Here is an 11,395-nt window from a genome sequence, read left to right as displayed (position 1 = left end):
ATATAAAAGTTTAGTTTTGGTCTGTGTGATAAAACATGATGACTGATTAATTAAATTATTGATACTTGTGTGTAATAAGTCGATTTAAGTGTTTTTATAAAAGAACAGATGACTCAAACATTATGAGAGAGTGAAAAGAAGAGAGTAAAGTTCTGATAAAGTTATTTGTTTTGAATTTTAGGATTTTTTTATCAATACTAAATTTTTAAGGACAAAACATCMTTTGTATTTTTACAGAATAATGTCATAGGAGCAGTTTAGAAGATAAACTTTGCAGTTAAACACACATAATTGAAATGCTGCAATGAAAAAGTTTTGCTCTTTTTCAAAATGGCATAAGCCTCCTAATTAATGTTATAWTGAAAATGCCATTTATGTTATCACTTGTGTGAAATCTTCACCATAAAAAGGCAAGAAATGACAATCTGTCAAATAAAGTCAAATGAAAATTGCTGCTTTTTTCGTCTTGTTTTTACCCCCTAATTTGTCAAAACAATTGTTTTTGTATTTGCTTAGTGCTTGCTTTGTATTTGCTATGTACTTGCTTAACATAGAAGGGGTGACTTATGTTTTAATGATTTGAATTAAATTAACTTTCATTGTTATGATACAAAATAGTGAAACAGAAGAGGGTAACCAATATAAAAATCATACAACACAGCAGAATACCATTAGTTTAAAAATCAGTAAACAAAAGTTGATATATTGTAATGTTCCTTGTATTAAAATAATTATCTTGGTTACAAATTGGTCACATTGGTAAAGTGTAGTTTTTTTAAAGAAGCTTAAAAAATTGTTTATCACAACTTGTGTATGCATTTGGATTCATGGTTTAACTGATGTCTGGTGAAAGTCTTCGCGGTGGTTGAAAAGTACAGTGAAAAATGGCGACAGTAACTGTATAATGGAGTAAAACTACCAAGAGTTGATTATCTGGTCCGAGACTTTAGCTTCAACAACAGCATTAGTCAGTGCAAAGACTAGAATGTTTGATACTCGAATGCCTCACCTCAAATCCATCAAAGACATATGCCTGGTCGTCTGAGCCAAGCTCTTTTTCTGGACTACATCCTGGTCGGGCCCATCCCACTCTCATATTCCCAGCTGTCAGTACTTCAAATTCAAAATACCACTTCCCCCTGGTCACAGCATAGGATTTATCTGGTCTGAACACTCTGCTCTTCTCGGCRAAGAAGAGGCAAGGCTTTGATAAGGCAGCTGTCAGTTAAAGAAATGGAGCAAATGAGGTTATTTCTCAAAAAATTTAATTAATTTCTAGTTAGTCTGTGTATAAAAAGTCCAAGTGGGGTAAAGTCTCTTTTAAATAGTGCAACTAATAGTTTCCATTTTTGTTTGACTGGGAACTAACATACTGATGAAACCTGGACTGTTACATTTGATTTAGTTGTAAGTTTTTGGATGAGTAACAGGTTTTGACACATACTCCATTCCTGGCTGATGGGCTCCAGGCTGTAACCAAAYGCCAGCAGGGTACAGACAGCCTCTTTTACACTCTCCAACCCTGCTTTCCTTGTTCTTTCATCAAGAAGGTGGCAAGGCACAAGGTGAGGGCTCCGCTTTGCTTTCCCATCCTAAATATGAAACATACAAACAGTAATATCTGTGACTACAGCATATTTGTTAGAAAACTGTATCRGTGTTTGTCTTAGCAAAATAAAATTGCTGTAAGCTGAAAATTCAGAGCTAGATATTATCTCTTAGTCTGCATTTTATATACGCAGGCAAACAGCCTCAAGACCATTTTTGAGTACGGTTGTGCAACTAAAAACCCTCCAAACATTCAATAACAACTGTTTCGCAAATGTGTCTTATTGATCCAATACAAAAGCATAAAAACACCTGCTGGGCTCCATAGGTCCAGCCCTGTTTGATTCGATCTTTGGCCCATAAATTGTGTTCGTTCTCTGCCAACAAGTCAACCGCCTCCTCATCTGTTGAACTGAGAGCAACTTGGTTTGAGTCAATTGGGGCAGGCCTGTAGCCACAGGGCAGCTCATACCTGAAACAGGACATGTTGAACAGAAATGGTTGATCATAACTGGAGATAAGTGTTTTTAAAGGATTTCAATAATAGGGTAGTGGTTGCATAACTAAGTAGAGTTGAGTGTCCTGGGAGAAAAAAACAAAATTACTTTGCGGGAAGTCTCATGTATTTGACTCTCTCCTCTGCGTGGACGTCTCTCAAAACAATGTGGAAACCAAAGGCAAGGAGAGTCCTTCAGTGAATGAACAGAGAGTAATAAACAGAGCTGAATGGCAGAGAGGTTTCTAAATGTTAAACTGGAGCACAGATTTTTAATGTAATATTGCATGATGCATGAAATGAAGCCCACTTAAGTGTGTCCTGAGCCATTTGAAGGTTCTGGTTTCTCTCCTGCTCTGGGAGCTTGGAAAACTCCACCAGACAAGGATCATGTAGTTTACTTTCATCTTTCACCTGTTTGGAAAAAAATGAAATATTTAATGTGAGCAGAACAAGTGATTATTGTTTTTTTTACAGTTTCTGCAAAATATTGTCTGAACTTTCACATCAAATTAAAGTTTTTTTCTTACTGGTCCATTTGTCCATCCAGTATCAATCTTGTCCTTCAGCCAGAGCTCATGAAAATGTTCTGCCATTTTTTCTCTGATGTACTCAAGTTGTGGAGGCAGCACAATCTGTAAAGATAATATCTGTGATGGCACTTGTAACTGCATTGTGATGTATTGCTTTTTGACAAATTACTCATTTCAAAACGGATYTACAGTATGAGGCTTTTAAAATATTTCATTTTATTTTATTTATTCATTAAACTAAAAAATATAAAATCTGTACACAATAAAAACAAAACAAGTCATAAATGAAATGAAAGGAAGCAGAAAGAAGACAAAAAATGTTAGATGGGCCCCTTTTTTCCCTAAAATTAAATTCAAACAAAAAAATAACAATATTAGGTCCTTCTTGAACAATTCATGTCCACACACATGTATTATAAGTCACATTTCTTCAACAAAATTAAAGAATAAACTTCACCTTGCTGGTGTCTACAGGTGAAGGGGTGAAGATAACTGGAGTGATTGGCACCAGGGGGCCAATRAGCTCTTTTTTCCCTTCTCCACGATCTAAGATGTATTTCTGACATGGCTCCACCTTCAGTTTGACTTTTGGGAGCAGAGCTTCAGAGCATGAAGCATATCCTGCTGGAGGCAGGAAGCGAAACTCTCCATGTCGTCCACCAAACAGAAAACGAACCCTGGTTTTAAGAAAAATACAAGAAATGCAATTACTAGTTTTATGACTTACAGAAATATAAACTGTACTGTAAATCCAATTAAATCTAATTACGGTATGGTTATGATGTATAGTTATCATTGTATAGAATGGAAGTTTAATTAAAACAAAGTGTTTAACTAAAAGCTAAAAACAAGCATAGAACAGTCACTGACTTGACTCCAGCAGAGAAGCTGACCACAGGATAAAGAAGTCCATTAGCACTGAAGTTCTCCAGCATGCCCTGCACRGGCAGACCGTTGACCCGGAAAGAGATGCAAGGACCAGACAGGTCAAGRCAGCAGCTAACCACATCATTATCTTTCAGCAGGTGTGGGAAGGGAGAGCTGACTCTGCGGCCCACACAACCTAAAAATCAGAACAGTAAATCAGAGTTTTCAGTTTTATTCTAAGCACCTCTAAAACCCAACAGCTCAAACATAAAATTGTGAATTATTAAGGTTTCATTCAACAACAAACATAAAACGTATTACAGAGATTACAGCTTAGACTTCAGAAACCTGCCACTTGCCTGTGTTAAAATATTAATGTGCTAACAAAATTTTAGAGCAGCTTTTACAATAGGAAATTACAGTCAATGCCATTGCACTTTCTTATTCCAGATTTAATTATAATGGTTCATAAATAAATCTCTCTTTTTTTTAACTAAATCTCCCTGTAAGTGCTGTATTCAGAATAATAATTTACAATTATCTCCTCTAAGTTCTCTCTTTATTTGATTAGCAAAACTTGTGTATTATTGTACTCCTGTTTTCGGCTTTGAAAATKAATTAATTTATCTTGGCTTTAAATATTATTAAACAAAAAAGAATCCATTATTACTTTATCTTGTGCTTTATTTTTTTAGTAAATAAATCTAAATTAATATTGTTGCTCTCTGCACCCTTTATATAATACTGTGTAGATTCATGTTTTTTTTTCATCATCCACCAGTGTGTATTTGGATCATTACTGAACTCAGGAACAGMAAAAAAAATGTTTCTCATTTTGCCCCTTGATGAATTTAAAGTTGCAATCTTGTGTTACACTAACAATATGCTCACACAGTAACTTTTACTCACCTGACCAAAGGTGTAGTCCATCAAAGCCAWATGAGTAGAGGTCATCTCCCACCCCGTTTCCCCCCCAGCTGTCCCCTCCTGTGGGCCTGGGCTGGTAGCCTTTAGTGAAGGCCCAGCCAACACGCAGATGTGTCGGTTCAGGTGTGAGGAAGGGGTCCACGTGATCCACAACCAGCTCATAGTACCACCTCCGATGTTGGGCTGATGACTCCCCCACATCCACGAAGATGTTTGACTTCATGCTGTTTATAGGGAGAATATTACAAATAGACATTTGTGGCAGCAAGATTTTACTCTATGTGAAATTTAGAATTAGAACAATTACAATATTTCTTAGTATAGTGGGCTAAAATGGAGCCTTTGGTCAAAACAGGATCAACGCAGAAGGAATATTTTGTCACTAAACCACATTGTTAGCTCAGTTTAAGAAAACCTTTGTGGATATCTGTGACTACTTTTCCTCAACCAGAACAAGTCTGTTGCAACACAGTCTGTGGTCTGTGTAACCCAGCTTGTGTACAAATGCAATGTTGAAAAAACAGACCTTGTTTTAGTAAGGGTCTGAGTAAGTGTTAGACGTCTTAGGAGTTGTATTCTGTAAAGCTCTAAAATTGCCTTTGTTGCTTCCTCAAACATAGGGAGCCAGCAGTGAGCCATATTACTAAAGAAAGACTCAATTCATAGCATCACAACTCCACTTAATAAATAAAAGAAAACAGTGTTTATAACTTGGTGTTGCAGATGAACAACAAAAGCCAAGATCTAAGATATGAAACAGCACAGGAATGCTTTTGTAAATTTATTTATTTTTGTGGAGTAGCTAAAGTTTTTTCTTTTTTTAATCTGAAGAAAATCTGGAATTTATAGCTACATAAAAATCACATACATACAACTCTCAAGGAAAGCTTATTTGCAGGTAAAAGAAGAACCACAAAGGATTGAAGTGACTCCGGAGCTGCGCCGGAGTCAAACTTTAAAGATGTCGCACCAACAGGAAAAGAAACGAGCACAACATCCGTATTTTCAAAATAATACAYTTTTAGGCTGGATAATTTGTCGGAATAATGTCAAAATTGCAGCTATATCAATAAATATACGGATATATTTCTACACAAATGCTGTCAGAATGTATCGTTCTGTTTGGGAAGCAGATGGCAACATGTAGCATGAAGTATATGTGTACACACACAATACACGTGGATTTTATTTTGAAATCAGAAGTTTCAGAAAGCCAACAACGAGACAGTTTCAACATAGATAACAAAAGCCTTTATATTGTTGTTTTCAGCTGTGTTTGGAGTTCGTCTTTCACAGAATTAATTATTTTTTGCTGCGACTTCCACATTTATCACTGAATTTATCGTGCAATCTCCTTCCTGCACGTCTGTTGGACCAGACCGGACCGGAGCGGAGCGGAGGTAGTGTAAACTGGACTTAAAATGCACAGCAGTGACCTGTGCAGCGGAGCGGAGTGGAGACGAAACGCAAGCAGTGTAAATTGGGGGTAATACAGCAATACCTTTAACTGCAGTCGTTTAACCGTTGTTTATATTTGTACATCATTTTGACTTGGGAAACTTTAGTACATTTCTTTTTTTCAATTTTTGACACAAAATTTACAAGATATCTACTATGTGACTGAACTCAAAATGTTTTTGGTAGACAGAAGACAGAATAAAAAACAATGGGATTATAAAACACAATAAAATAGATCTTATAATGACTTATTTAGTTCATAAAGAAGTAAAAGTAATAAAACAAGAAATGCCTACAGGAAGAGCAAAGCTGGGGGAATAGATTGATCAGGTGCAAACATTATTAAACACGGACAGATATAAGCTCCGAGCAACAAAAAGGCCTGCAGACAGAGAAAACATGATAAAAGGATCCAGCTGCTTCTAGAGAAAAGGCCAAATTGAAAAAAATAAAACACCACATGAGCTCAAAGGCGGAGAGAAAAATCCAATGCTCCTTCAAGATCAGACTGGCACAGCTTGCAAAAATACAAAAAGAGGGAGAAGTATCTGTGAGATATGATCAAATTGATTAAAACTGTCCAAAAATTAACTCTGATGATTCATATGTCCCCAGGCAGCAAGCACTTCTTTATTTTATATGGCCTTACTGGCGAATGTAAACTTGATGTTCTCTGACATCAGTTTTGTAGATTTGATGTTTTCAGACAAAAACAAGTGGAGCATCAAGAAAGCAGCATCACTGAATTAAAGTGAAAATGGATCAAAGATAAAACTCTGTTGAAGAGAAGTCTGACGGAAACCCTAAGAAGGACAGACACTAATGAGTAGTTCTCTGACAGCATAGAAAAGCAAGGAAGAGAGTATTGCCTGTTTTGACATATTGAATTATATCTGTTAACTTTTATGTTTAATTTGTGTGCGTCATGAACAAGTTGAAAAGCTAAGTCAAAATGCAAAAGAACTTGAACAAAGTACTGCACAAAAAAATAAATCAGAATGTGAGGAGGATGAGTCAGATACACACATAAATAAATGAAGTCTGATTTGGAGAAAACATTACAAAGTACCTGGTGACCTGATTAGTCAAACGTGTCTGAAGTAGCAAATCTCTGTCTGGTAGCAAGCTGTCACAGATGAGGTTCTGATTGGAGCGCACAGCCACACCATGGCACACACACAGAGAGCTCAGCACCTCCAGCACCTGGAACAAAACCCATCAGCGCTTCATGCAGCAGCAATAATCAGTAGTGATTAATGGCAGGTCAAAAATCACCAATGGCTTTAACAACTAACTACCCATTGTCTAGCTTAAACTGCAGAAACAAGCACAAATTCAATTTCCTTTTTAAACCAAGAGAACATTTATGTGATTTTACATCAAATTTGAACTAAAATAAACAAAAAAAAATCTGCTCGTTTTGGTTAAAGTGTATTTTTATTGAATCTTATTCAAAGTAAACATGAAACCAAGCCAGTGTCTACCTTATGGTTGTGTCCATGCTTCTCTAAGAATGAGATAATAGCCTGAATATGTCCATCCTTAATGACATTTAGTGCTTCAGGACTTTCCACCAGAACACAGTGAAGGACTTCCAAAACTCCTGAAAATGGTAACGCCTTGTTAATTCAAGACAGGAACATCAAATGTCTACAGAAAATGACTCTTTGCATCAAATAACCACTGATGTTAAATTACTGAAGTCTGACTTCAGCAGCTTTATTATGAATGAAATGTTCACAAATCCAACCAACCAGAGYAGGCCTCCAGCTGGTCCAACCTGCTAATGAGCCAATCCACAGAACTCGAGAATTGTGCACAGTTCACACGATTTCCCCGGATCAGAGCAGCTAAAAGATAAACAAMTGAACTATTTTAGTTCAAAGAATCACTGATATAAAAACTGTAACTCTACCTGGCATTTCAAGTAGCTTGCACTATCACAGACTGATGAGAAACTCAAATGTAAAACCTCAAATCTGCTTGATAAAGATGCTTTTTTATTTAATTCGTACCTAGTAGTTCGTAGTAACGGTTAATGATGGCCTCCCATCCTCCTGTGTCACTTTGAGCAGCCTCAGCAGAATGAGAAGCACCACCATATTGTTGTAGATGGTCAATACAATCCAGGACCAAATCTACCACACCCTGTGAGGAAACAGACTATTAGTGAATCTAATAAACCACAGAGTACCTCTTAGATCGTTGGTTTATTTACCTCCTCTTGGAACATGTTCTGGCGTTTTTTTAATGCAGTTATTGTTTTGTGTTTGGCTTCTTGGCTTTGGTCCTTCAATGGATGGTGGAAATATTTGATAAGATCCTGAAGACTACGTGTAACTGTCTCCACAGGCAGATTGTTTCCTTCTTGACTGAAAACATCAAATTTCCTAAAAAAAAAAAACATAAAAATACAAAAAATTGAATTACAAAGATGTGACTGTTTTCTTTTAACTCTGTAAAGAGAATAAAATCTGGCTTACTGTGATTCAAAAAAGACTAAGACTGACAAAGAATGTTTTTGTTTTGTTGATCAATGCCCAAGAACAGAAATTTTTAACTGTATTTTCTGGCATAAAACTTTTCAAAAGAYGGATTTTGGGGAAATGAAAATATGTCCTTGTTTTGTATTTACTGAAACAAAACAATAAAACTAAAACATGTTACATCAGATTTTTTTTCATCTGRTGCTGGGGTAAAAGACTTTTTCCCATAAAACTACACTGTACTTAGTAAGTAGGTCACAAATACATGATAATGTAGATGTAAGGGTAATGTATAGAACAAAACAACATAACTCTGATGAGTGTGTGTCTCAGCTAAATACTCTATCCTTAAATTGTTGAAGAGACAATACAGCTGTAAAATGCCATCTTTGTTTTGTTGGTTTAAGCATTTTGCTTTCAGTCAGTTAACAACAAAGTTGATGAAATCTTAATTGTACCTTATAAAACGYTTGAACAGAGAGTTCGTGCTCCTGATAAGTCGAGCAGTGTGAGCTTCTTCTCTCTGAGAGCGGGACAGTGTCAGTCCATCATCCATGTGACCCTCGCTGTGCAAAATGGCCTGAAAACACATAATTCTGCATCATTTTCAGTTCTGACTGTAGAAGTAAAAGATTACACGGGTGATTATGGTCACCTTCCTCTGAACGGCTCCTAAATGACACTTTGCATCAGCAGCTTGATAAGTTAGCCAGAGCCCAGAGTTTAAATGCTGAACATAACAAACAGAATCTCCATATTTGATCTCTGGGTTTCCCATGTCATCAGGGGTTTTACCAGAGTCAAGCTTCTCCTGCAGGCATAAAATACACATTTAGTGTAATACTTTATTATATTATCAGCAAAAATCTAATTTTATTCTATGTTTAGTTATGTACTGAAATGAACTTGTTTAGACTACACTGCGAAGGAATTGTAATACATTAACTGCCCTCAAATCTACAGAAACTTTTAGGTTATGAAATTTGGCAGATTTCTTCCAACATTCCTGACCTTTGAGGACCTGAAGCAAAAGGAGGTTGTGTTGATGTCAGCCTTATCCCGACCAACCAGATGCAGGCCCTTTTCTTCTGTAAGACCCAGGTACCTCCCAGTAGTCACATGACACAGTCTAAATGGCTCGCTCCAACTCACGTGCTTACCACTCCAGCTATGAAACATAAAGATCATAAAAGGTTTCTGATCAGTATGACATGGCACAATAATCTTCTAAAATCTTAAAAACAATCATAAAAAAGCAAAAATCAGAAATAAAAAAAATGTAACAATGAGCGTTAGGTGACTTCTCAGTTTCTCACAGCACTTACGCAACACAGAGAATTTCAAGCCTCCAGAGGGAGCGAGCAGAGCTGGAGACTGATCCTATCTCATACTGAATTACTCTAGATTAAAAAAAAACAGGCCTAGTCAGAGAGGTAAAATAAAAATAAAAAGTTTTATGTTGCAGACATGGCAGGGGTCGATCTTTTTTAACTGACCTTTGAAGCTCCTCTCCCTGCTCTGCTGCAGAAATAGTCAAACATGCATCACTGTGGCTGTGGAGAAATCGCAGTGTTTCACCCCCCTTCAGATATCCTACAATAAGAACAACACATTATACAGTACATTAAAACATCTTCCTTAAAACTGAATGTAGTATCTTTATGCATAATTTAAAGCCTTTTTGTATTACACTTCCATAATGTTCAGTTCATCATATTTTTGCTGGAAATGCTTACATTATAATAAAGTTCTGATTAAAATTAATGATTTTTAAATCAGTTTAAACAGGTTCCCACTAATGACAAAACTTCTAAAGTATTTGTCATGTGTGTGTGTGTGTGGGGGGGGGGGGTGTGTGTGCTAATGTACATATATTGAGAAATATGAAACCTTTTTTCCCCTATCAAATTTAGTCAAAGCATTTGCTGTGAGAACATGTTCCCAACTTTTTTTTCTTTCAAGAGCACATGATCTCAATTATAAAACAAATATATAATAATAATCAAAATTAGTTTGGATTCACCCGTTTCCAAAATAAACTCTCAGGCTAAATTAACTAAACAAACATGAAGAGTCTTTCTCAGACAAATCGCCAAGAGCTCGACATTTAAAGCCTCTGAGATCCTCTTCAAATTTGGGAGAATGTCCCATCAGGGTGACAAATCAACATTATTTATTCAACCAACCATTTCCGCTAGAGCAGCTACAAACTGATCTCAGCATGACAACCCACTTCAACTATGTAAGGTGTGTATGTATGTATGGCCTCAAACAATGTCCTCAACACATATTTGTAAAACATTTTTTATATAAATCTAGAAAAAAAGTTTGTTTTGACATGATGTCACAACTTTTTAAAAAGGTTGAAAGAGGTCTGAGATATTCAGACCCAATATCCCTCAGCTGTTTGAAACAAAGACTGAAATCCCAGTAAGGATTAATGGGAACAAAGACAAATGCAGTGAAGTCACAGTTCAGCTTAAAAGACAACAGTGGCTTAAAGCATAAAGCCAAAACCACACGGGAAAATGTTCAAAACAAGTTCCTGACTTTAGCCTGTCAAACACAAGAGTTCCAAACTTTCAACATTTGGGAACTGGCAGCTCAAAACTCAGATAGTTTTGAGAAAATCTGGGAGAAAATTAAATAAACGGTTTAGCGTTTACGTGCAAAACATCRCAAAGTTGCAGCTGTTGCCAAATGACACAAGAAGTGAATATTGCAAATTTCTGGTACATCATATACAGCAGGTGAAATAAGTATTGAACACGTCACCATTTTTCTCAGTAAATATATTACTAGAGGTGCTAATGACATGAAATTTTCACCAGATGTCGGTAACAACCCAAGTGATCCATACATACAAAGAAATCAAACCATAAATGTCCAGAAATGAAGTTATTTGTAATAATGTGGAATGGCACAGGGAAAAAGTATTGAACACATGAAGAAAGGGAGATGTAAAAAGGCATGGAAAGCCAAGACACCAGCTGAACTCTTTCAGTAATCAGCCCTTGTCAGTGCAAGTTAATATCAGTTGGTTCAGTCCCAAATGATGGCCAGGTATCACACAAAAACCA

The 11,395-nt window shown here is 36.4% G+C and overlaps 1 protein-coding gene across 1 annotated transcript in view; it reads right to left on the bottom strand.

Moving 5' to 3' along the window:
* ryr2b (ryanodine receptor 2b (cardiac)) overlaps positions 1 to 11,395 on the bottom strand; it is a 61,009-nt gene that overhangs the window by 42,859 nt on the left and 6,755 nt on the right. Inside the window, exons 8-26 of the mRNA XM_014001040.1 lie at positions 9,812 to 9,908; positions 9,641 to 9,715; positions 9,327 to 9,483; positions 8,971 to 9,126; positions 8,774 to 8,895; positions 8,048 to 8,219; positions 7,845 to 7,977; positions 7,584 to 7,679; positions 7,314 to 7,432; positions 6,899 to 7,032; positions 4,354 to 4,595; positions 3,448 to 3,640; positions 3,035 to 3,254; positions 2,575 to 2,679; positions 2,355 to 2,458; positions 2,154 to 2,237; positions 1,861 to 2,020; positions 1,445 to 1,592; positions 1,010 to 1,218 (exon numbers count right to left, since the gene is read on the bottom strand). Coding sequence (XP_013856494.1) covers positions 1,010 to 1,218; positions 1,445 to 1,592; positions 1,861 to 2,020; positions 2,154 to 2,237; positions 2,355 to 2,458; positions 2,575 to 2,679; positions 3,035 to 3,254; positions 3,448 to 3,640; positions 4,354 to 4,595; positions 6,899 to 7,032; positions 7,314 to 7,432; positions 7,584 to 7,679; positions 7,845 to 7,977; positions 8,048 to 8,219; positions 8,774 to 8,895; positions 8,971 to 9,126; positions 9,327 to 9,483; positions 9,641 to 9,715; positions 9,812 to 9,908 — 2,726 coding nt within the window. The remainder of the gene's footprint in view (positions 1 to 1,009; positions 1,219 to 1,444; positions 1,593 to 1,860; positions 2,021 to 2,153; positions 2,238 to 2,354; positions 2,459 to 2,574; positions 2,680 to 3,034; positions 3,255 to 3,447; positions 3,641 to 4,353; positions 4,596 to 6,898; positions 7,033 to 7,313; positions 7,433 to 7,583; positions 7,680 to 7,844; positions 7,978 to 8,047; positions 8,220 to 8,773; positions 8,896 to 8,970; positions 9,127 to 9,326; positions 9,484 to 9,640; positions 9,716 to 9,811; positions 9,909 to 11,395) is intronic.

This window comes from Austrofundulus limnaeus, unplaced genomic scaffold, assembly GCF_001266775.1.
Source record: "Austrofundulus limnaeus strain Quisiro unplaced genomic scaffold, Austrofundulus_limnaeus-1.0 Scaffold0, whole genome shotgun sequence".
Taxonomy (NCBI): domain Eukaryota; kingdom Metazoa; phylum Chordata; class Actinopteri; order Cyprinodontiformes; family Rivulidae; genus Austrofundulus; species Austrofundulus limnaeus.
This window is presented reverse-complemented; position numbering and strand designations above follow the sequence as displayed.